The following is a 26,731-nucleotide window of genomic DNA, read 5'->3' as shown; positions in this document are numbered from 1 at the left end:
GGCAGCAGCCCACCCCTTAGTCTATGCGCAGTTTACGGTATTATTGGGTTAACATAACTGTCTTTACGAAAAAACATAAAGTTAAACACCGTCACGATCGCCGCCACTGTGCAGGCTTCACTGTGACTTCAGAGCATGTCCGCTGAGTCAGATGCGATGCCACCATGCATGTGCATTGAAGGGTCTGTTAGATGCCTACTTCACAGGCACTTATGAGAGGTCAGACCCCTGGATAGGAGCAGTGAGAGGCCGGAATAAGCGGTTAACATTAAAGCGAGGTCGTAAAACAAAAGTGTGCACAGGGCAATCAGGTCCAATTAGCACTTGTTACAAGTATAAACAAACCCTTCAGCAGAGCAATATGCGACCTTGTGCTCCTGTTCAGACTGAACACACACTGTGTGTGTGTGTGTGTGTGTGTGTGTGTGTGTGTGTGTGTGTGTGTGTGTGTGTGTGTGTGTGTGTGTGTACGTGTACAGATGTGGTTTTCCTCAAATATTTTTTGATTGGCATCCCTGCAACCTGCCACACCTCATTCTGTGATAAATCCACTGCTGCACTCCCCTGAGGAGACTTCAAGGTGATCGGTATTGGTGCCTGGCTTTCCCCTGCTTCTTCAGGTTCTCCTGTGGACAATAATACGATACAGGAGCTATTGAAGAGCTTGGTAGCATTATAGACTGAGAAAATCTTTAAAAGCCTCCTGGGTCTGAGCCAGTTCTAAAAAGGATCTGATTTTCTCTGTGTCTTTCTCCCTGTTTCTGTCACTGAAAGAATGGGGGAAGCTGGATTAGATGGATCAGTATGTTTACCATCTAGACACAGGTGTGAGTATTACCACAGTGGGCTGATATCTGGACTTGGGCCAGATAGGGAGGTTTGATGATAAATGAGAAGAAGGGCTGAGTGCAAGGAGCACGGAGCCAAGCAGACCTCTCAGGGTGGCAGCACAGACTTATTACCCCTCCCTGATGAACTAACCTTCCAGACACTGCTTAAGGCTTCTCTTCCAGGCCCTAATTAAAGCTACCATCTCTGTTTTATAGCTCCTGTTTTTATCAGTTGTTTTAGATGCCATTTACAGGAACGATCGCAGTGCTTTTGAAAGGCTGACTGGAACAATCATAAATGCATTGCACAGTCGAAGCATACATTGTCTGCTGAGTCTTTATGGAGATGATTGTCTCTATAGGAGCCATGGAGCCGTATCGTGAAGAGGCGTCAATACACTCCCCCATTTTTTATTCAGCAGGAGAAATGAAACTCTCGTGCCAGCAAAAAGCAGCGATGCTCTGCAAAGAGAGTGTTACTGCTGGGATTTATCTCCTTACGTTTCATTTATCAGTGCATCTGACTTGTGTTGGGAGTCAGCATCTGTTTTCCAGCAGGCCTTTCTATGGGTAAATTCACCTAATGACTAAAGTGTGGGAATCCAAAAGGAAACAGAAGGTTGTGTGTTTATTCCAATACTCTTTTCTTTGGGCAGGTCTGCCAAACATCTCACCTCCCATGTCACTGGGACGTCTCAATGGCGATGTTTAGCAGCTCGGAGCGGCTCTGGAATGAGTCAGAGCGCCTCAGATGGGATGAGAGGAATGAGACCTTGGAGGCACCATGGCAGGATGAAGGGGAGCGCAATTACTATGCCATGCTGTACTCCCTGCTTATCCTAGCCATCGTGTTTGGGAACGTGTTGGTGTGTCTGGCCGTGCTGAGGGAACGTTCCCTCCAGACAACCACCAACTACCTGGTGGTGAGCCTGGCTGTGTCTGACCTGCTCGTGGCCTCTCTGGTCATGCCCTGGGCTGTCTACCTGGAGGTGAGTGTCTGCATTTACATCCTTCAGTATCTCACGCATGTTCTTTTCAATAGCGTTTTAAAAATGTATTGTAATTACATCCATATAGAAGGATTTTCTTTACATATTTTGGAGGTTGAATGGTCATATTTTGCACTGTTTGGCAGAGGTTTCATTCCTGCTGCTAATGTTTAGAGTAGCAGAAGCTGAATCAAACTTTTATCCATGCTGAGGTGGGATCTGACAGAAATGGAACTCATTTGCGTTGGTCTGTTTTTCCCTTTGAATTTTCTTGTGATGCACTACACCGCTTCCAGCTCTCCGCTTATTCTTCTCCACCATGCCCGCACTTCAACTCTTTAACCTGAATTCCAGAGAACATCACAGAGTTGCAGGGGGCAAAATGAGACAAGAAGATTTCAGGTCATTTTGTGCCCAGTGTTCTCACTCAGTTGCCCCATAATATTACAACAGGTCTTTGCACTGATGATCTTACCCTGCTGGACAAATTCTGATGCAACGTGTTCTTGCCAGCCTGCAGGGCCTTCCACAGAAATACACTGTTTGGTCTTTGAGATACTCCTCAACATGTGGCTGGGATTGGTTTGAAACAGAAGTTGATATTTGCTTTCAGCGCCAGTTTGAGCTGAAATCTCATGGATGCACATGCAGATACCCACAGCAGGACTTCCAAAGAGCAATTTAATTTTCTTCTTATTAGAAAAGCTTTAGAAGAATCGGACCTTAAAGGAAATTACAGCCAAACAGAAACCAGCTAAAGTGTTAAGGTCAAACGTTTTGCCCCTTCTAATTACACCTTGGTAGTTCATTTTTATTTATCCATGTACATTTTCTAACTATTTCAACCATTCATTTTAAGCAAGTGTTTCACTCAGCTATCACTGTTTCATCATTTCTTTTCACTTGCTAACAAACTAGTTCCCATTCCTATTGGGATTACACCATTTTTAATCCTAATTGCATGTTTGCCTGCTTATGGATGTTTGTTTTTATTAATTGTTGATAATTAGTACCCTGCAATATTCCCACTAACAGCTGCAGAAGTGCCGCCTAACAGCAAATAAATCATGGAGAGCCCTGAAGCAGGGGGGAAGCAAGACATGATTAGAAATATGGAGGATGTAGACGGGATAAAATACCGTTATTTAGGAGTGAATGAGTTGAGATTATGAAGAGAACAGAGGAAAGTTGTGTGGAAGACAAAATAAAAAAGCTAAACTCAAAGAGGGAAAGGATGAGGGTCATTTGAGCTTATTACATGGTGACAGCTGTGTGGGTGATCCAAAGACAGTAATGATGATGAAAGTATTTTAGATAGTGATTCAGTATTTATGTAGATTATGCATAATTGCTTAAGGATATATTGAATATTAAATAAGGGCGTCATCTGCTCTGTAATTGGCTGAGCCGCAGATGATAAAGAGGCTTCTGCAAACTTGTGAATTTCATTCTTATCCAACCTTCGCAGCAAAAAGCTTTTTATAGTTTCTGTTCACTTTTATTTACTACTTGAAGATTACTCACTAGTGTAACATAGTTTTTCTGGTAATTATCGCTTTCCTTCGTGTTACTTGCTGTTCACCAGCTCCATTAAGTATGCAGGTGCACATGACCATCAGACAACCACACTTCACTAAGGTCACTGAACGCTGCAAATTTACTTCAGGCAGGCTCATAGGTGTGTATAGAACAACCTCCTTGAAGCACGCAGAGACAGAGAGTGTTCCTGCAGGACAGGTGTTTGCCAACATGAGTCCTGAAGTCCGGTTGTGTTTAATAAGCAGCCAACCTTTCGTGCAAGAATTTTGCACAGTGTCAGCAGAAAGTGCTTTTTCTCCTGCAGTGCAGAAGATTCAACAGCAGACCGACCCAAAAAAAAGTAATTACACACCCAGTGAGCAGAAGTTGACAAATTAAAGATGATTACATCCTCCGAAAGGTAAATTTAGGGCGCCATAAACCTCGACAGGGTTCAGTCATGGGTTTAACTTCCTAGCGAGCAGCTATGTTGTAAAAGCATGTGCTACTTTTTTTTTAAATTTGGAGTTGGATCTCCTCATTTCAGATTCAAAGGGGAGCTTATTAAACACTGTAAAAACTGGTTATTAAAAGATAATATGACACAAAAGTCCAATATTCATTATTTTAGAGTAAATTTAAAAGAATATTGTTTTAAAAAAAGGCTGGGGAGAAACTTATTCAGCATCAGAGGTAAAGACTTTCAGCTCCCAAGACTAAGCACCATCACCCTGGGAGCTGTAATCTGAAGGTCTGCGGATTAACCTGATGTAGAGGGATGCTGGTGAGCTTCAGCAGGTGTGTTCTTACGAGAAAAGTCAGTGAGCGTCGCTCTTCCTGTCCTCAGCGGGAGCCAATCATGTGCCCTTGAGCAAGTCATATTATCCTTGAATGGAGCAGCTGATCTATGACTTGTACTTGAGCAAAGTGGTTGCAATGGCAGTAATGAATGAGCGCTCACGTCTAGCACTTCATCCTAAACAATGTCGCTCAGCCTCCAAAAATATGCAACATGACTGTATAGAAACGGCTCCATTTATAAAGTGGAGGCTATATTCTCTTTTTAGGGTAGTCAGGTGTTAAATGAGCCGGTTCATATATAGCACTTTTATACTCGAGCACTTGGAGCGCTTTGTACGACTTGCCTCATTCACACGAGCACTTTTTATACACCTTTATATCTAACATTGACACGCCAATGAATGCATCGGAGCAACTTTGGCATGCAGATTAGCAGTCAGGAATTGAACTACCAACGTCTGATCTCGTCTTATAATTAGCTTGTGCATTCTCAGTAAAAAACATACAGTACTTTACGAGTCAAATCTGTTAGGGTACCTGGGTTGTTGACCCAGTGTTTTGAGTTTTTTATTATTATTGAACTTTGATTTTGTCATTATTTATATTTCTAGTATTTTGGTTTCTATGTTAGCATTCTTAGTCTCCTGGTTTCTGTCTCTGCTTCATGGTTCCTCTGTCTCCCCTGTCACCTGTATCCCCTTGTTGGGGCTCTGTGTTATGTTTCCTGTTTTACTTTGAAAGTCCGTGTCAGTGTTTCTAGTTTTGTTTTCCTTGTCTCTTGAGGTCTGATTTGTCCCAGCTCTGTTTCCCTCCCATCTCCCATTCCCTAATTGCACCCTCTGTGTATTTAAGTCCTGTGTTTTCCTCGGTCTCTGTCGTGATCTCCATCATCTCTTACTGTGTGTTCTGTCTGTCAGCCTGCATACCTTGTTTAGTTTATTTTTATTTTCAGTTCAGTTATTTTTTGCCATCCTGCAGTAATGCTGTGTTTGAGTTCACCTTTTTGCCTCCATGAGTCTGCACTTTGGGTCCACCATTACTGCCTGCCGCACACAGACATGACAACATCATCCCTGGATCGATGACTTGTAATCGATGACACCTGTTCAGCTGCTCATTAGTACAAATATGTAATCAGCCAATCACATGTATTACTTTCAAAGCATTTAGGTACGTAGACATGGTCAAGACGACCTGCTGAAGTTTGAGCATTAGAATGGGGAAGAAAAGTAATTTAAGTAACTTTGAATGTGGCATAGTTGTTGGTTCGTGTCTCAGAAACTGCTCATCTGCTGGGATCTTCACACACGACCATCCCTGAGGTTTACCAACCTTGAAGCAGATGAACTACAGCAGCAGAAGACCACACCAGGTGAAAGTGAAGCTACAATTCACGTGGGATCAATAGGCGAGATAATAGTTGACTGGAAAAACATAACATTGGCTGGCCTGATGAATCTCAGTTTCTGCTGCAACATTTCAGATGGGAGGATCAGAATCTGTCTTAAACAACATGAAGACATGGATCCATCCTGTCTTGTATCAACCGTTCAGGGTGCTGCTGGTGTATATTTGGTGGATATTTTCTCGCCATACTTTGGACCACTCTGTGCCAATTCAGCATAACTTCATTACCACAGCCTACCTGAGTATTGTTGCTGAGCATGTTCATGCCATTATGACCACAGTGTACCCATCTTCTGATGGCAGCATTAAGCAGCATAACATATTATTACACAAAGCTCAGATCATCACAAACTGGTTTCTCGAACATGACCATGACTTCACTGTCTTCAACTGGCCTCCACAGTCACCAGGTCTCAATCCAATAAAAGAGCTTTAGTATGTGGTGGAACAGGAGATTCATATCAAGCTCACGGTCAATAGTTCAAAACATGATTTCTACTTCTCCCTGGGTGGTGGCTTTATTTGCCTGACTTTTTGTATTGGTCTCACACACTTATTAAAATAATTTAGAGTCCTCTTCCATTATGTTGCAGTGCTGTTTACATGCATGAACATAATGTGTGTAGAGCCCTTATTTATTGGAAATGTATTTAATTGGGGCCACAAAGATTTAAAGCATGATCTAGGTTCTTTATTTCTTTAAACATCTAGTTCTTGGTTAGTGTTTGGGCTTAAAATCAAGATGAGAGAGGTGCCACAGCAATTTGCTTGAATAGATGCAGGCATTCATGACTCAGTATGATGAGGCCCAATTCCTTCCATTTTACTGAAAGCATAAAGATTTTCACTGTCAATGAAGCTGGTACATAAAACACTGCATTGCAATGTTGTATTTCAAGCAACAACTGTGGAAAACACTGACTTCCAGGAAACGGTGTCTCATGTGAGCACACTAAATACTTACAAATTGAAGAGAAACAGTATGTAGTTTCAAACTGGTACACAACGCAAAGCTGTTCTTCAATTTTCACACCTTTAGTTTGTGGAAGAATTTGTGTTGAAACTTTGTTATCTTAGTAGCAATCATAACCACAATGGCATCATTGTGCCGTCGTCATTAGATAATTATCTGAGACCTGCCAAAATTCCCCCCGAGCCTCCTGAGAGAAGACTTTATTCAACAGAAAGCAACTGATTTTTGTGTGTGAAGTTGGCAGAATCCCTTCTTTGGGATGAAATTTGGATTTCCACGTGTCGAAAAAGGTTATGACGATGTTAGGTTAAGCAGGTTAGGCATGTGAAATTTTTCTGAATTCGAACGTGTAACACCTCTGGTGTAGAAAAAAAATAGCAAAAAGAAGCTAATTTTACCTATTTACATACTTGTATGTTTATGTGCATATTCCCATGTTTGCCTGCTGCCTCTCTGTGTAGGTAGGCATATATTCACATGCTGGATTTGAGAGATTCAGTAGTGAGGCAATGCTGCTTGGATCCCATTTATCTCTGTCAGACAGTTATTACCAGGTATTATAGTGCCTGAATGAAAGCCTGTCGACTTGAGTAAGACTCTGCTGGGGAGGAAGAGGTGGGAGTACTGGTGTGTTAACTGGAGGCTTATGCCCTTTGTGAAAAAAAGTCTGACAAACACCTTCAGTGTAATTAAACCTTGCATTTAGATGGGCACCCTCCTTCGGCTTATTTCCATGCCACTCATCACAGCACTGGAATAACAGGACTTTTTGCACTTGAGTACTTCAGATTACCTCGCTACAAATCTGAAACACTATATCATAACATAAACACACATTAATAAACCAAAGTGATATCCCGGTAGTGTGTCAGGGTTAATATGTGACTCATGCTGGCAGCTCAGACTTGATTTTCTTTATGTAATTTGGGCCAAAGTGCCTCTTGTGTGCCCTTTTTTTCCCTTCTTCACGAAACCTTTTTGTCACCTGCGCTGCACTTCACACTTGACTGTGAAGAAGGGGAAGAAAAGGAGGGGGAAACGTGAGTGTCGTTAATCTGCCTGTCTGTCCTTTGCAGGTGGTCGGCGGAGCCTGGCTTTTCAGCCGCCTCTACTGTAACGTCTTTGTCACGCTGGATGTGATGATGTGCACCGCCAGTATTCTCAACCTGTGCGCTATCAGCATTGACAGGTGAGTGCGAGTGAGTGTGTGTGTGTGTGTGTGTGTGTGTGTCTTTATCTTTTTGCTGCAGTTACTATGTATGACTACAGATGTTGCCATGACATCTCCAGTGTAAATGTCATCTCTGTTAGACTTTTTTTCCGTCACCTCGCCACGTAGACATTTCAAAGCTCGCTGAAGGATTAAAATATTTTCCCCATCTTGCTCGTATCTTCTTGATAGTTGTGTGTCTGTGTGTGCATCTCAGCGTGCAAGTTTCTCACAACGAGAGACAGTGAGAAAGTAACAGGAGTGAGCATGTGCATGCAGGCTAGGTGTTTTTAGGTTTTTGGCTAATTGCTGAGAAGATGTTTGTGCCATTGCACAGGAAAATGTCAAGCATGAGGACCTCGAACCTCTCCTGCAGCATCTGGTGTTTACATCATTATTTGCGTAGGTTTTGTTCTTGTATCAAAGTGAACATTTAATATCTCTAAAGGGTCTTTGAACTTGGAACCCCACAGGCATCAGGGGTTCAACTGCACAGGATGAATACACTGATGCATAAGAACTCTCGGGGGGATATATTTGCTCAGCCTGTATGGAGAAGGGAGTGTTTGCCTTTCTCTGCAGCGAATACGACTGCATGGGAAAATGAGCGCTTTCATGAGTTTGCATGACAGTAAATGTTTTATAAGTCCCAGTTTCACTTTGTGTGACTCTGAGTTTTTGGTATTATTTCAAATACATTCATTTGCCGCAATAACAAACAAGGTTCTCCTGCAGTATTTGTTGTGGGGTTTTAACACATTGCTATTACTCTTGATTTGTTACTCATTATATTACTTTATATTGCATCATTGCCTAAGATACAGCTACAGCTAACTTAGAATTGCCAATAAATTAACATGGATGTATTCGGACCATGGAAGAAAGCTGCTAGAGAAAACTCACATGGGCACAGGATGAACATGCCAACTCCACAGAAAAAGACCCAACAAACGAGCAGATCTGAACCACTCTGCCAGATAAGGAGGAAACGTGAAACCAGAGTGGTGGCCACATATCAACAAGAATCTCTGTCCAAGCAAGAGCCGTCAAAGACCACATTTCCTCCAGAGCTGAGAACTCCCTCCACAAAGCGAGTCCCTGGACGAAGGATCTCTGGCTCCAGCTTAGATTTCCTCAAGAACATCAAAACGATATCTGCCAATTTTTGTTACATCAATATGATAAGCATTTGTGAGGATATAATGGGAAACGGCCCTACCTCACAGTGGTGAAGACTACTTCCAAAGAGTCCTCCTTTGGATCGACTCCAAAAGTGAATCACTTCTAAGTTGGGCCAGGGCCCAAAACGTCAATGCAAATCTGTTCAGAATTTTTTTTTTTTTGAGTAAATTGGACAAAATATAAACATTAAAAAAACCAATCCCACAACCCCCTTGGTGGAGGTTATAAAAAGTAAAATATAACATTCCTACACTTAATTTTAGTAGTGATATTTTTATAATGCCAGCGAGAAAATGTTCACAGTGTGGTGGGAGTTTCTTCTAGTCAAAAACCTACAGAGACATCTGCAGCTTCGATCACTTAGAGAGCTTATCGTGAGAGTTTGTCACTTGTTCACTATTCCAAAGACACTTGCTACTGGTTCTTGGTTTATTAACAATGAAATAATCAGATATAAATAACCAAACTTCCATAATGAAGCGTCGAGTGTAAAGAATAATAACAATGCAAATGCAAATAATGCAAATGCTCGAGGTAGATAGTAACGAATTCTATTGAACTGCAGGTGCAGTTGAAACTGCACTGAGCTAAACAAACACTAGTTAGACTTCAGAAATAACTCAAGTCCAAAAGCAAAAGAACAATGAAAACAGCACACGAAATAGAAAACAAGAATCTAAAAAAAACCTCAAACTCATAACCCTGAATCCAAAATCCAGAACAACAGCAAAAAATAAATAAATCTTGCTATGTCAATGCTGTGTTCATGAAATGTGTCTCCTGTCAGAAGTGGCCAAGAAATCATTATAAATGAATTAATAAACAACAAAACCAACAATGAGAATCCGGGTTTAATGAGGCAACATGGCACAACAGAAATGCCATGGAGCTCTGAGGCCAAAACAGGGCAGTGGCCCCAATTCCAGAGCATATAAACATGTTAATCTGGCAGCGATTGTATCCTGTAAAACTTTCCTGACATCATTTTTTTGTACGAATCCAACTGGTTAAATACTTTATGGGGCTGTCTTCACAATTAAATTAGCAAATTAGATATCCTGAAACCCTTCTTTTATTTGTTGGACTGCTTGATTCTTTTGGATGTTTCATAATTTGCACCTGAGCAATGAAGTCGTCCTGAACGCTGCTCTTCTTCCTGTTTAATACAGAAGTCAAAAGCACCTCTGCAGCATCAGATGTTTGTGTGCTTCTAAATTAATGCAAAGCCCCTGGGACATTGCGTGTCACTGAGATCATTTTTACCTTCGCAGCAGCGCCGTTAGTTTATCGCATTGATCTCTTTGAAAACAGAGGATTTGTCAGCTTTCAACGGCTCTTCAGAAGCAGCGTAAATACGCGATAACCCAAGTTCTACCGTGAAACTTCAAGGAGAATTGTCCCGGTGAAAGTACTTACAGTTTAAGTCGTGCTTTGAGTGGTGATTTTAAGAGTTGATGAAACTAAAGGTGTAACGTAAAGCAGCGCTTGATCAATAAAGGTTGCCTATAATTTTTTTTATCATTCAACTTTTTTCCTTTCTTTTCCTTAATTTTTTTTTAAATCTTTGCATTTATTCTAACCCAGCAGCGCCGTGGCAGGAGGTTAAAGGCAAAGGGAAGCAGCGTGGGAAGAATATTTTTAGTGGATGTCCGCGTTTGGCTCCGGGTTTCACTCTGCATTTTGCCCAGAGAAGAACAGGAGTAATTAGCCTGATGAGGATAAACAATCATGGCAGTTGTCTGGCTCTAAACAACATTACATCACATCTATTTTGGGTTGGGTTCCAGCATAATTGCAGCTTCTTCTAGGCTATTGCTGGACAGTTTTTCCGGGCTCATTATACACTCTTGGCATATAGTGTGCTGATTAACTCTTAAATCAAAGCCTCACTAGAGTTACTGCTGAATACCCATTTGTTTCTAAATAATAGTGCCTGGTACGCCTTCCCATTGTTGGTCTTTATACCATCCACTTTTTCTCTGCATTGCATTTCTTGGCATCCCCAAAGCCCAACATTCTTTTTCTCCCTCTAATTATTCCCTTTTGCAGGACCGCATCAGCACTTTTTCCTTCATTCAAATGTCACCACCTGTCCTCTGTACAAATACGTCTGCAAAGCAAACTCTAATCCTTGTCTGTGTCTGCAGGTATACGGCAGTAGTGATGCCCGTCTTGTACAACACCACTCATCGCTCCAGAAAAAGAGTGTTTGTCATGATTGCTACCGTGTGGGTCTTGGCCTTCGCGGTGTCCTGCCCCCTGTTGTTTGGATTCAACACCACAGGTCAGCTCAGCAACATTTCGACTTTGGCTTGTTTTCTGGTTAACGTTAATTACGTAATTTAGAATTAAAGTTTAGTGTTCTTAGCATTTAGGATGGCCGTGGCGAGTAACTCAAGTGCTGTAAACATTTCATGTGTCGTCTGAGTTTTGTCAAGTCTGTGAAAGTAACAGCAAATGATATTATTGGCATTAAGAGCTGAAGCATGTCGAATCTGAAGGATGTGGGCAGATCAGGGAAGCAGAGTCTAATGCAGTATTCCTGTCATGTTGTGAGGATGTAATCACAGAGAAAATGACCATTCATGTCACACATTTGCAGCGTTTTCACAGAGTTTGAGATTTTGTGCAATTTCTGACAGCTACAATATTTCCTGTTAAAAAATAAGTAAATTTATAAACCAACAAGTGGAAGATTCACTGCAATGCCACAACTGCTGCTGTTGGTTATTAATAAAACCCAGCGTTACAGCTTTTCTCATTTGGATGTTGTTACTTGCACAAGTAAGAGCGTTTACCATCAACAGATGGTGAATCTGCTCAGATGAACATTTTACAGGTGTAGAAGCCTGACTAAGGAGAAGAAGAGCGAGGGAGGATTGTAGTGTAGCAAGGAGATTACAACAGGAGGGAGGTGCAGAGGGTGGATGCAGTGTTGATGGTGGGTTTTCTCCTGTTACAGTGCAACGGGAGCATTAGGTGAGGTTGATAAGTATGCATGACCAAAAGACACAGCAGGATGTGCAGTGATTCCTGTACTGTGCACAGTAGGGCTATTTTTTATTTTGCATGTGTTTTTATACAGATACTTTTCTATGCTGTTCTGTATTTATTCTAACAGCGTTTTACTCTATTGTGGGATCAGTGCAGGAACAAAAATCCCCTCATTCTTGTCTGCAAGTAGAACATAAAATCTTGAACTCAGCATCTGAAGTATTCAGCTCATCCAAGTATCCACTTTCATACACAATCGTGGTCAGAAAACCTATAGTTTTATACTCGAGGCATTCACTGTCAGTGAAACCAGGTAGGACAGAGAGTCTTTTGCTTTTTAACACTACATCATTTTTGATTTGGGTTGCTTATTGCTTGTTTACAAATGTGTTGTAGCGTGGCATTACATCTGCTACGGCCCTGCCTCTGAAATAGACAAGCTTATATTGAGCAAACAAAGAGAGCATTCACACAATGAATTTCAGAGCATAAAACAGCTATCTGCTCAAGGAACATGGAGCCAAACACTGTCATGAGGCCAAAAATGGCTCCACTGTTATGTCTTTTGGAGTGAGGGATGATTATAGTTCAAAATGCTTTCCCCTGAGAAGATGCAGAGATGGCACGTTAGCAAGTTTGTTGGCTTGTCCAGAATAAATTGTGGACTTTTTCCTGATATTTGCAAAAGTGGTTCTGTTTACCTTTGTGCACTCAACACTGGATTTTCACATAGAGCCTTCTTTATTGTCAAAACTTTAAATCATCAGCCCCCAAATTTCTATCTGCCTGTTGGATAGACAGTTGTTTTTATGCTGAGCCTTATTTGTCACTCATGTGCTTGTGTGCATTTCTGTCTGCCCCTGATTAGGTCATAGATGCCTTTAAATTTCATATTTTTACTTCTTCCAGTTAAAATTACACTTACAATAAATTGCCGCTTGCTATTTTCCTCATTTTAAAATGTTGCTATTAAAGCATTAATTAGACATGTTCTAAATTACTATAAGCACTCATTAACCCCGATCATGCCTGGGTGCTCACTGACACACTCACTTGCTTCTTCATTAGTTACACATTGCTAGTACTGGGTTGGTTCCTCCTTCTGCCTTCAGAAGTGCTTTAAGTCATCATGGCACAGATTCAGATTCGGCATCACATCCATGATGTCAAACTCCTGTTCGAGCAAATCCCAAAGGTGCTCTACTGGAGAGATTGAGATCTGGTGAATGTGGAGTACATATGAATCGATATTTGGTAAAATAAATAAATAAATAAAAATGGGACAAGAATATTACACCACCATTGTTTGGATGCTTTCAGGTGGTTGAAACTCATCAGAGCAGGCAACATTTTTCAAATCTTCTGCTGTTCAATTTTGGTGACCCGATGTGAATTGTCGTCTCAAGGCGCTTTATATTGTGTGGTAGACCCTACAACAATACAACAGAGAAAACCCTAACAATCATATGACCCCCTGTGAGTAAGTGCTTTGGCAACAGAGGGAAGGAAAAACTCCCTTTTAACAGGATGACACCTCCAGCACAGCAGGTTCAGGGAGGGGCGGCCATCTGCCGCAGTTATATGAGCAATTATTTGAGTTACTGTTGCCTTGCTATCAACTCAAAGCAGTCTGGCCATTCTCCTCTGACCTCTGGGATAAACAAGGCATTTTCACCCTGAGAACTGCAGCTCACTGATATTTTCTCTTTTTCGGCCCATTCTCAGGAAACCCTAGAGATGGTAGTACACTAGCACAGCAGATCAGCACTTTCTGCAATACCACGCCACAATCAAAGTCACTGAAATCACTTTCTTATTTCAACACTTTCTTCTCTACTTCAAAGATTGCACTTGATTGATTGAATCATTTATGTCCATTAAACCTCCTCTTAATACACTGTTTCATTGGAGGCCTTTTTTGTATCTTTGGTAAGTGGCTGTTTTATATATTTAATACTTGTTTATTTATCCCTGTCTTCTTTGCTTTTGATCCTTTTAGATTTTTGTATTGATTTATTCATGATCCGTGCTCCTTTTATGGTTGGTTTTTATTTTTGTTCTTTTGTTGTTTTTAATTATTGTAGGAAGTCCTTCAAAGAAAAAACTTTGCAACTTTGTTTGCTCTGTCACACATTTTTCTAGTTAACAAGAAAAGTAAAGCAAATATTTCTTTTGTCCTTTCAAAATATTGTTTGCATTGCAGTCTGATTGGATGAGGTTACGTCAAGTGGAAAACAGATGCCGTCTTGTTTATTGTTAAAAATCATTTGTGTTTTCCAACACTGAAGATGTGCTGTAAAGCCAAATCACATATAGTTTGAAGCTAAATAACGAAATATGAACAATGTCACCAGCAGCTATTTTAATTTCAATAGCCAGCAGCAACACAGATGCATGAGTGAACACACACAATTAAGACCATTAGTGAAACACAATGTAAAGCAAATCACAGACGTGCAAGCACTAAGTTTAGTCTACCTATAGCCAGAGTGAAACAACGGCTGTTTATTGCAGGAATCTGACCACTCAGGGGCGGAGACCGGGGTGGGGTGGGGGGGGTCCTGTTAGGTCTGAAATCCTTCGTCTTTCTTTTGAAGTAATCGACTGACACGGATCAGCTCAAACAGACAAATCTGTTTTGTTCCCAAACAAAAAAGAAATAATCAGTACTCTGAGTCTAGCAGCTGAAGGTAGTTTGGAGAGTGGCACCAAATAGATTGTATCTATCCATCCTTCATCCCACTCTCTGTGTGACATGATTTTGGATGAGGAATTTGTCAGCCTTTATTATATGAAGTGGTCTCTTATCCTGAATTTATTGCTCAGTTCTTGTCAGATCAGTTATGTCTCTATCGTGCAGTGATCTCTGTTGGGGTATAGCATGTGTTCGATATATAGGCATTATATGAAAAGAGGACAAACGATCAAGGCTATTTTCAAGATTGACAGCATACTCTGGGGTCAGAGAGCCAGCTTTAAATGATGATGTTTGTCTCTTTTATTATCCTATAATTTTAAGGCTGTTTTCCATAATGATATTTTCCTTTTATTGCAGACGACCCTTTGGTGTGCTCCATCTCCAACCCTGACTTTGTGATCTACTCTTCTGTGGTATCCTTCTATTTGCCGTTTATTGTCACTCTGCTGGTTTACATCCGCATCTACGTCTTCCTCAGGATGAGGCGGAAGAGGATCACTTTTGGACAGGCCAGTGGGAAGGTGCAGCCAGGCTCCACCCCACCGTCTGTGGTGAGTCGGTTTCCATTATTAGTTTTTTTAGTGGTGCACGGTATAGTAAAAGATGCTTTATGAGATAGTTAGTTTAACAATAATTATCTATTGATTCTAAAAATCTATTTAGAGGAGCAGCTTTGGGGGTCATCATGAAGAAGTTTTTGACCTTGTCATAAAAAGCCACAAAATCTTCCAAACATTTATGAATAACAATAAGATTCACTTGATTACTTACACTGAGATTGCCTTGACTCTTTTATAATGAGCTCATGATGTTTAGAACTGTAGATGTGCTGTTATAATGATTTAATAATCATCTGACCAGGGTGTGATTTGCCGATGCGGTTGTGAGGGATTCCGCTTCTCTGGTCTACGTGTTCCTGCTTCCACAAAATCATTTAATTATTCTATAAATGTCACATTAAAGAACAGATATTCTGACAGACGTCAGAGTATAAAGGGGCCACGGTGGTGCCCGAATTATTTTTGCTGAGGGCAAAATAAACACATCATCCTTTCTTTTTATTTTTCTTTCATATATCAAACCTAAGATGTCAAAAATAATAACTGGGCAGCTAGACCAGTTATTATACTATTATAACACCTTTCACATTCACTGTGCTCCATTTCTGAAAAACTGTTATTTAGCTCCTGATTTATTGTAAGTGTATTTTCCTCACAGCAAATTCATCTTTCTCAGATTCTGTCTCACTCACTTATTTGCATTCACCAATTTTATGCACCGATAATGAATTACAACTCACCTTTATTTTGGACCCTTTTACAATTAGATAGATTCCCGGTGTGCACAGGGGGGGAAAAAACTCTATTAGACTCTAATAATTGTTTAATTTTAGAGTACAAAATGTAGACAAAGTGATCAACAAGAAAACCGGTGCCAGAAATACTGTAAAAGTGCCCGGGAAAAGGTGTCTTCTTCTGATATGCTGAATTTTATATTATGATATGCTGAATATATTAAAAAAATCTGAATGAAAAAGTAAATAAACAAAAACAAAAAAAATGCATAATTATTTGTTGACAGTCAGAAAAAAGGTTTTCACTGGACTCCCTGAAGTGCTGTAAAAATCCAAGTACTTCAATGATTCAGTAGTTTGTGAAACCACCTTTAGTAGCAATAACTTGAGGTGTTGCTTTTCTCTATGACTGTCATGGAGGTGGAACGGACTCAGGCGCAGACTGAGAAAGCACGGTTCAACAATACTTTATTAATCACACTGGTGCGCTATGTACACTGGGGAAACACACTTCTTCGCACTTGCTCCGCTCCTTGTCCAAACAATCTCCACACAAGCTGCCCACTCACACTCACGGGGCCCAGGGGTCACAAAAGGGCTGATCCAGGTAAACCTATTAACACAGACGAGGGTAAGTCGAAGGCAAGCACGGGAACAACAGAATCGCAATGAAGCCAGGCAATACTAACGAGAGTTACTCAATATTCCAGCAACGAGTAGCTCAGAGCCCCTGACCTAAGAAGAGCTGCAAATCACCGGAGATCAGCTGCAGGTGCGTGGGCCAAGGGCGAGAGCCCAATCAGAGCTCCGCCCACGCAGACAGGTAGGAGAGAGAGAGAGAGCAAGGCGAGGGAAGCAGAGAGAGTAAAACAACAAACACTTGTGGCCACACTGGGCTGGCCGGGGAGGCACAGGGACCATGACAATGCTTTTATCAGTCTCTTGTGTCATTGTCAAGGAGTTTTGGCCCATTCTGCCTTACGATGTTGCTCCACTTCATTTCCAGACATTCATTTCTTTACAGCTCTCTTAAGGTCCCACCACTGCATTTCAATCAGGTTGAGGTCTGGATTTTGACTCTGCAATTACAACACTTTGATTCTTCTTTTTCAGCCACTCTGTTGTGGGTTTGCTCCTGTGCTTGGGATCATTGTCCTGCTGCACAGCTGTTAGACAGATGCCCTCACATTTGACTCTAGAATACTTTGGTATACAGAGGAGCTCATAGATGACTCAATGATTGTAAGGTGCCCTGGTCTGTGTCTGCAAAACAAGACAAATCATCATCCCGCCACCACCGTGCTTGACAGTTGGCGTATGGTGGTTTTTTTCACCAAATTTGGCACTTTGCATTATGACCCAACATCTCCAATTTGGCGTCATCTATCCAAAGGAGATCGCTCCAGATGTTTTGTGGTTTGTTTAGATGCAAATTTGCAAAGCTAAGCTCTGCCGCGTGTTCTTTTTGAAGACTTTTTCCTGGCAATTCTTCCAAACAACCCATACCGGTTTAGTCATTTTCTAATTGCACTGTGATGACCTTTAAGGTTTAATAAGCTAACTGAGGCCTATAGAGCCTGACATGTTGGTCTTGAGCTTGAATGGGAAATATGGTTGGATGTCCACTCCTAGGAAGATTGTAAGATCATGTTTTCACCACACCATCAGCTTATCACTACCCCTGCTTTTATAGAGGAACACTTTAATCAAGTGCATTTGATTAGCATCACCTGGCTGCTGCTTAATTTCTATAAAGACAGTGAGGGTCTATTTAGTTTTTCACAGGACTGCAAATAGACATCATTGTTGACACATGTGGACATTTCCATGTTTTGTTGCATAGCAAAACCAGCTGAGAATTAATAAGAAGTTAAAGTAACTTCAGTGAAAATGTTTTACTTTGATTAATGTGCGCTGATGGGGTCATGTGACCTTTATTCAAGTAAAATTGGATGGATGGATGGATGGATCTGACAAACAAAGCAAGCTTAAGTTATATTTTAGTCCTCATAATAATAATGTCGGCACAAGGGTCACATTGTTCTTTAATCTCTATTATGAGACAATTTCTTTCTCTCAACAAGCTGTCAGTTTTTCAATCGTGTCCCAGTTACATCTATCATACAGATGATGGATGTCAATAACCACAGGCAAGGATACATTAGGTCACGTTTAATACATCTGCACCCTATTATTAAAATATGGTCTATAAAAAGACAAGTCAACCCAGTGACTTGAATAGCTTTGCCACACCTAGAAGCTTCCTGAGTATTCTGGCTGTGTTCATTGCACCCTTTGTTTCCCTTTGTTCCCTCCGTTTTTACACTAGATAACAGTGCAGTCCCATTTTGGAATCTCATCCAGGAGTGGAGGCCTCCAGCTGTAAGATGCCAGCTCTGCAGGGGTTCAGGTTGAGAGAACTACGGTGGAATGATGTTTTTAAACAAGATAATAGGACTCTTACTGAGTCAAGAGAATAAACGTTTCCTATGAAGGGGGAGTATGTCTTTTTTGTGTGTTTCAAAGGCACCTATCTCTATTTTCGCAGCAAGCTTTAATTGGACTGCACAGCGTTCGGCTCGGGAGGGAGTGACTGAAGGCACAACAGGCGTAAATCCTAATTCTTTTGATTTTTAGTCCGCGTCGGGGACGCTCAATGAGAATTGGTTGAATTTTAATGAAAGCATTCTGGAGATGAAAAGAGATGGATCAATGAGTTTGAAGTGAACAGCACAAATATGTTCCACTTGTGGACTGATGGGGTTGAGGTGACGGGGTTTTGTTCATTTCTCTGGAAACCATTTTCTCTGTTGAACTTTCCTCTGATCCCCGTAGGAGACCTGTCTGCAAGAAGAGACTCCAAAGGCGAAGCACGACTTGTCACCTATAAGGATTAAAGTGGTGGGTGTTATGTTAAACCAGATTTTATTTTTTTCTATTGCTCTACTTTTGTTTTTTAACTTATATATCACTGTTTAATGCTTAGGTAACTTATATTGACTGTGTTGGAGTTTTGTAATGTGGTTGCATGAATTTTAGCTTTTCATCTCGGTGTCTCTATGACGTATTCAGATAAATTCGATTTTTTTTCTCATTTGGCTGTGTGGTCGCAGCCTGGGGGGGTCACAGAAGGAGCCAGGAATTGTGATTGTGAAGCGTGGCTCAGCAAAGACTGCGTGAGATGCACTTGCAAAATTCAGCACCTGCAAAATTCACACAGCATTCAACGGCAGAGGATTCATATCAGCAACGAAATAAAAAAGCGCGATGGGCTGAGAATATCATGCAAATTCATGTTTGTGGTCTTACTGCAAATTGTACAGTGCTTAAAAACGTGTTATTGCTGGAGAGGGAAAATTGAGATTGAATTTGTCACAGGTTTGGAAAGTTAAAGTAATTGCTGGCACAAGAGATAAATGAAACAGCTCCTAAAATGTAGCAGGATTTCTTGGCGTGTGCTGAATGTCAACTATTGAACTTGGAGTCGGGCACACTTTTAGTCCATCTGAAGAGCCCTTCAGATATGTATTGACCATAACTTTACATTTTTCTGAGTCTTATTTGCCACTTTGTTGGCTTAGCAGAGCAGCCCAGCTCTCAGCTCCACATATTTTCCGCATGAGGTTAAGGAGGATAAGCTAAAGGCAATTTCTCAATAGATATTACGAGGGGTGAGGGGAAATAGAAGGTAGAGCAGTGAAGTGTGATGACTTAATTCAAACATTAAAACCGGAATAATGTTGTTTTCAATACTCTGGGGTGGCAACACAAGCTGAAAACACAAAATTGGCACATAGTCACCTTAGTCAAGACAGGTGAAGCAAACAAATAGATATTTAGGCATTCAGCAGGCACACGGAAACGTTTAAACTTGTATTTCAATTCAGTTTGATTTATATAGCACCAAATCCCAACAGCAGTCACCCCAAAGCACTGTATATTGTAAGATAAAGACCCTACAAGAGAAAGCCATTCAATAAATTAGAGCAATCACTTGGTGACAGTGGGAAGGAAAACTGCCTTTAAACAGGAAGAAATCTCTGGCCTATCCAGGCTCAGGGAGGGGCAGCCATCTGCTGCTTGGGGGTGTTTATTGTGGATCTTTAACCTCTGTTTTGGTTTTTACCCTCTACAGAGGAAAATGTCTTTTTTTTAATCCTTTTTTAAACCAGGTAGTGAAACTTTTGTGATGAAAAATCTCCTTTACAACAGTGTCCTAGAATGAGATAAGAAGTATTAATATATATCTCAATGGCAGGACAAACCAGGCCCTCTTGCTGTCTGGCTACAGTGCTAACCACTGAGCCTTCATCCTGCCTAGCTGGTTTTGTTTCATCTGTCTCTGTTGCAAATAAATGGTTGAATATGTTCACCAGATGGAAACTTTGTCTGCCAGCTGATGCTCAGATACTAGTGGCTCTGTGGTGCAGTAGTTAGCACATTTGCCTTACATGTAAAATATCCCCAGCTTGATCCTGGGAGAAGACACAAACCCAGCATCAGGGTCATACTGCACTCTGGCAGCTGGTCCCAAGTACAGATAAATGGGAGGGTTGTGTCGGGGAGTGCATCTGGCATAAAATCTGTAGATCCATCTGCTGAGGTGACCGCTTGTTTTCATTCCATTTTATATGATTTTGGTTTGTCTCTGATCTCCTACATGCGTCTTTACTGGTCTTGAATGTACCGCAGCGTGCCCTCCTATCTGTGAACACACTATTAGGATGTCTGGTTATTTACTGTTACTATTCTGCTGTGGAATTGTTCAAATTGTTCAAAATTTAGGAATCGTTGTGGCCATAATAAGATAAATTAATTATTGTTTTATTTAGCAAAGTTTCCATCACACAATTAAATCCAAATTTGTAAAAAGCACAGAGTTAATAAATGTCTTTTCTCAATTCCCTGGTGCCAGTCACACAATAAAACATCACATAATCTAAAATACACCTTGCTAATATTGTCATGGACTCCTTTTTGCCTTTAAAGCTCCCTTAATTAATAGTGGAATAGACTCAATGAGGTGCTGAAAACACATCCATGAAACAAATGTCCAGTTTCACCAGGAACTGTTACACAAAGTAACTTTAATCACCCACGATGCTCACTTTGAAGTTCAGCAGGTTTGTTTTGGCCATGTCTCCATCCTCTAAAGCAGTTGTAGTCATGTGACTGGCTGATTCAATATTTACATTAAGGAGCAGTTCAGCTGTTTCGGTGTCCCTGAAAAAGGGACCGGTGACAGTATGTAAACCCCTTGAAAAATCACATCAGTTTGTCTGTTGGAAGCATTGGTGTGGAAGCACTTGAAAAATTAATTTCAGGCTCGAAACTGTTGTCCTGATACGTCCAGCACACCAACCCAGCATTAAGCCTCTATTGATTTCAAGCTGTCAATAACTGTGTCGTGTCTCGTGTCAGCAGAGTGAAGAACCCTCGGGTCCTTCCAAGCCTAACCTGCTCTCAGGATGCCTGTGGGGCAAACGCCCAAAGACTGGGCCGGTGGAGAACTCAGTGCTGCCCCCGGTGGACATGCAGAACTACTGTAGCATCAGCCATGCCTCGTGTGGCCGCACCGAGATGGATGTAGAGGAGGAGCGGGGGGAACGGGACCCCGACGAGAACAGCCAGATCCAACGTCCTCCTGTCAGGATGAGCTGTGAGGTGAAAGATCTGTCCAACGGGCAAACGCACACATCACTGCGGCCGATGTCTCACATCAGCAATCCCCGATTCAGGAGCATGCACGCGAGGGAGAAAAAAGCCACTCAGATGCTGGCCATTGTGCTCGGTGAGTGGAGACTGAGATAAGCTGAGGAAATGAAAGTGTAAATGTCACAGTAACACACTCTATAACACAGGCAGCTTTTAGAGAGGCGATATATGACCGAGTTGCTTATTCTGCTTCGACTTCTTTCACATTTGTAGGATTAACTCTTCTGCCACATATACCCACGACAGTACCAACACGTTTTTTTCTCACTGTGTGCATTTCCTGCATATTTTTCTTATCTATACTACAATAAATCAAGCTGAAATGTCAGGCCTCGGGTTCACTGTGTCGGCCCAGACAACGCACACACTGTAGCTCCTGACACAGCTTTCACACGCTCCAATTATCAGCCAGGTTGCTTATTTAGGCCTGGTCCAGTTAGCTCTGACACAGCATAGATCTCACTGACAAAATGTAATCAGAGGTGCCCGATTACATTACACTGGTGTCAGTGAAAGCCAGTGGCGCATGCACAGAAGACAATCCCAGCCTTGCTTTTTCATCCAAACTGACCACAACTTTACCGCAATGTCAAGACACCAATTATAGCGCTTGAATTTAATGATTGCTCAAGCTACAATGCAGCATTTACAGTCTTGTTTATACACAATAAAATGTATCCTGATGGCCGCTGATGGGTAAGACTTCAATATGACTACCGCACAAACCACAGGTTAAAACTGGTCTAATTGGCCCATTAAAAGTGTCCTCATAGGTCTGCTCACTAGCAACAGGGCAATAGTGGAAGATTTATCCATGTCTGTATTTATCTGCAGGTGGTAAACTATGTAGTTAGACACTGTAACATTTGAAGCTTACGTTAGAGCAGACAAAAGTAGGGCTTAATCCGTTCTTTATTTTATTTTATTCTTCTTTTTTTTTCAAAACTGTCAGAGAAACACTACTTTGTGTTCACACCAAACATGAAGGGACACTTTAATGCAGCTTAACTGCATAGAAAGTGCAAATGGACTGGGTTTTATATTCCACTTTTTCATTTAATGACAAATCAAAGCACTTTAGACTGCACGCCACATTTATGCAGCTCATATCTATGGCCAACATGCATATCTTTGGACTGTGGGAGGAAGCTGGAGTACCTGGAGGAAACCAACCGAGGCACATGGAGAATATGCAAACTCCACATAGAAAGGCCCCGGGTGATGAGGGCGTTAAAGCAAGGACCTTGTTGCTGCGAGGTAGTGGTGCTAACCGCCACCGTGCCCACCCATTTGTGCAAAGAGGGAAATAAATTTAAATTGTTATCGTAAATCTGCGTCACAAAGCGTAACCTCGCTTTGTGTTTGTTGTGAACAAACCATTACTGTTCCTGCAGATGCAGGTTTCAACCCAGTGTAGTTATTATAGGGTTGTTAAGAAGGCTTTGGTAGATAACATTTCATTTCATTCATTTATTTGTTCATTTTCAGGCACAACAACTGTTTGAGGGAGGTTTTAGCCAGCATGTGCTGTGACCATGATTAACACGAATTCTGTTTTCTTTCTCTCCTTTTCTCTTCCTTTTTATTTTAAATGTTATTACTATACCCACCACTCTGTCCGGCGTACACCTTCAATTCCGTTTTGTCCTTTCTCCATACCTCTCTGCTGTCTGCCCGCTCCAGGGGTGTTTCTCATCTGCTGGCTGCCTTTCTTTGTGACTCACATTCTGAACACTCACTGCAGGACATGCTACGTGCCTCCTGAACTTTACAGTGCTTTCACCTGGCTCGGGTATGTCAACAGCGCCCTCAACCCTGTTATCTACACCACCTTCAACATCGAGTTCAGACGGGCCTTCATCAAGATCCTCAGCTGCTGAGGAAGGAGCCACGTCAGGAAATTTAAATGGAAATGAGGCTGCGCACCCGCGCTACAAGTCCGGCGCGGAGCATTTAGTAAACAGTGGCCAGAGAGGTGCATGCTTTGTGTGCTGCATAAGTTACACAGCGGCACCAAGGTGAAGCACAGAAATGGACAAACACTGCAGGGTACAATAAATGCAAATACAGATGGAAGTTTACTTTTCGGACTCCGACGAGGGCTAAAGCTTTCATTTCTCGACATGGCTGGGATTGTATTTGAACAGTATGACTCCTCAAATGACACTTAAACATGCATACAGTCTTATTTATAGCACAAGCTTTGGGCTTTCTTGTGGATGTGGGTTGTGCATTATGTGTACTGCTCATTGGCACGCTTCATCCATTCAGTACTTTCAGATTGATGGAAGTGTGAGAGACTGAAAAACTGACTGTAGAGCTGCAGGCCGCTTCGTTCAGAAGCCTGCTGCTAACGTAATGTGTTGACTAATTGATGGTACTCGTGTGCTCCGCTCACGCTCTTTCAATTCGATGTAGCTGTGAAGGCTCTGGGGTAAAAAAAAAAAAAAAAAGGATCCTTAAAGCTGAAAAATTGATCGCAAAGATGCAGGCCTCAGTTGTCTGGGGGCAAATGCCACCGCACTGTGTGGACTAACTCCTCTCAGCTCTCTGTCATCACGCCGGTCCCTGAAGATTGTCCTGGTCTGGAGACATTGTGCTCAGTGTGGATTCATCCATTCATTAGAAATGTGTGATGTTTTAATGTGATGCAGAGTGGAGACATTCAGTTTTTTTGTTTGTTTGTTTGTTTTTTAAAGCGACTGTCTATTTATCCGCAACCCTCCCTATGACTTCATCAGAGCTGCCTGCTTGGCTGCTCTGATTGGCTGCGCAACTGAATATTTACTGCATTATGTTGTCAATAAAATTTAAAAAAAATAGATGAAACATTTTTGAGGCTCATGTATGCGTGCATACATCTAAATGTTACTTGTCATGAAAGATGCCATTAGAGTTTGGTGCATAAAAGAGTTCTGCAGAGGACCGTGGAGGAGCCAAGCTGAGTGACCATGATACTTTGAAGATTTAAGAAACAGAGAGAGGATGAGTCTGAGGAGCAAAACAGAGATAAGGGATGATGAAGGGGGGGCTGAGTGGGAATGAGTGAAGCCAAAAATGAAAGAAATGAAGTGAGAGAACAGGGATCAAAGATGACTGTAGGAGGAGGAATAGAGGGGAGAAAAAGAAGATGGATGGAAAGCTGCAGGAAGGAGAAGGGGGTCGGTGTTTCTCAGCCCACATCTCAGGCTCTCTCTACTCCTCTGACAGGCATAAACACCTGCTCCCCTGACGCTTTGTGCCATCGAGTCGTTCCGCTGAAACCGGTTATGATGATGACGCACAAGGTGTGTAAACGGGCGCGTGAGTGTGTGTGCATGTTTTTATTTATGGATGTACGCTGGGACATGAGCGGAACATACAGTTTGTAATCATCATAATGCAAACATCAATAGCTCGTGGCATTCCTTCCTTCTGTTAAAAAAGTACATAATTTGGTGCTGAGACATTTGTTGAGCTGTTGTCAGGATTTAAAACAGGCTGTGATTCCTCTGTGATCAGATGAGGGATTTGCTCTTCTGTTCTTTAATTGAATTTGAATTTAATTAAAGGTTATGCTGTAAAGGCTGCCCAGCTGCGTGCATGTACCTCCAGATTATTCCTTGTAATTCAGTGACAATTAACAAAAAACAGACTTCTGCAAATAAACCTAAAGCCCCAAAGGCCTGACGCTACTCTAGAGGCTTAACGTTCATTACATGTAACAATGTGAAACTCCTGGAGGGATGAAATATATTAAGCTAATGGGTTTTCATCTTTATCTGTAGTGATGCTAAAAATATTGATGTTGTCCCTTAAAATGCAGCCAGAGGAAAGGTTACAGGGTCATAGAAAACAAGAGTCTACCACTTTGGGGTATTGTACGTGCTCATCCAATTTCATGGTAATCTGATTTTACTTTGAAAGATGTCGGTGTGAGCTGACTTTTTTTTCCCTGAGGTCAAAGTAAGCTCATGAAGAGCTCACTGAGTATCTACAATTATGTGGAGGATCCAGATGCTCTAATTAGAATATTTCTGCCAAAAAAACCCACCAAATTCTAAACATTAAAAGAAAATTTGTAATTTGTTACAAATGTTCTCAATAATTAGGAAAAAATTGCTTTTTTAGTCCCAGGAAACAACTTGATATTAAATTATTTAAAAAATAGACCAGTAAAATATTTTTTATTTTATATACCATACAGAGAATAAAAGATGGAAATAACCAGGATGATGTCACCCATTGGTTAGTGAAGACGATTATGAAGCATGGTGATCATTCAGTTAGCATTAGCTAAGAAGTTAGCTAAAAATATCACAAGCCAACCAACATGAGTAACGCTAACAGCAAACATAATCTAATAAGATATTTATTATTTTGAAGAAATTAATAAAGAAAGCACTGAAAATGCTTACCAGATTAGTGGGGAAAGACCTAGATTATCGAATCATGTGGCCGCCTGCACATGCTGAACTAGCTTTTATAAAAACAAACCCAGCTTCTAAAGTGACACTCATAAAGATTTGGCTAATAGTAATATTACCATCAACAACATAAACTATTGTTTTAACAGTCAGGCAGTTGCTGCTCCCATCACTCTGTAATGTGATTTTATGTGAATGGCATCAGTGTGGAATAGTAGGACCCAGTGAGAGTAGTTGACTAAGCATTCGGAGGTCTCCTGACTCCAAAGCACTCTCAGCATTATTTCAGACTGATCATCTGTCAAAAAGTGCAGAGTAAAGTCTGTAAATATGGATTCTAAGTGCTAGGCTTACTGACAAACACGATGCATTTCCTGTGAACTCCTGTGAATAAAACTCGATGTAAAGTGAAGCTCCAAAGATGGAAATGTTTGCATTAGTAGTAACTTCATGCAGCCACATCTGTAATACTGCAAATGTTGCTGTGCTTTGGCTCAATTGCTCTGTGTGGTTTTATTTATCAATAGTTAGTGATTGTTTTATTTATTTAAATGAAATAAAAGTGAGAGAGAGAAAGAGAGAGAGAGAGAGAGAGAGAGATGGCTACTTGAAGTGCTGACAGCGTTCAAAGTCCTCGCTGCTGCTTTCGTTCTGGATCGTGTGAGCTGCCTCGTGGAGCCTTTACTTAATTCGTATACTTCACGGTGAGCACTG

At 41.3% G+C, this 26,731-nt stretch overlaps 1 protein-coding gene across 4 annotated transcripts in view; it reads left to right on the top strand.

Moving 5' to 3' along the window:
* drd3 (dopamine receptor D3) overlaps window positions 1-24,520 on the top strand; it is a 25,226-nt gene extending 706 nt beyond the window's left edge. The window contains exons 2-8 of one of the 4 annotated variants that reach the window (XM_026180730.1): window positions 1,487-1,819; window positions 7,595-7,707; window positions 11,058-11,194; window positions 14,960-15,153; window positions 18,732-18,797; window positions 21,321-21,687; window positions 23,356-24,520. In XM_026180730.1, the coding sequence (XP_026036515.1) occupies window positions 1,529-1,819; window positions 7,595-7,707; window positions 11,058-11,194; window positions 14,960-15,153; window positions 18,732-18,797; window positions 21,321-21,687; window positions 23,356-23,633 (1,446 nt within the window). In that variant the 5' untranslated portion in view covers window positions 1,487-1,528 and the 3' untranslated portion in view covers window positions 23,634-24,520. Of the gene's footprint in view, window positions 1-1,486; window positions 1,820-7,594; window positions 7,708-11,057; window positions 11,195-14,959; window positions 15,154-18,731; window positions 18,798-21,317; window positions 21,688-23,294 lie in introns of all 4 variants that reach the window. The other 3 variants (XM_026180729.1, XM_026180732.1, XM_026180731.1) reach the window with 3 other exon arrangements.
* Window positions 24,521-26,731: the final 2,211 nt, after the last annotated feature.

This window comes from Astatotilapia calliptera, chromosome 9 (assembly GCF_900246225.1).
Source record: "Astatotilapia calliptera chromosome 9, fAstCal1.2, whole genome shotgun sequence".
NCBI classification, from domain to species: domain Eukaryota; kingdom Metazoa; phylum Chordata; class Actinopteri; order Cichliformes; family Cichlidae; genus Astatotilapia; species Astatotilapia calliptera.
The sequence above is the reverse complement of the archived record's forward strand: the minus strand, read 5'-3'. Positions and strand labels throughout refer to the sequence as shown.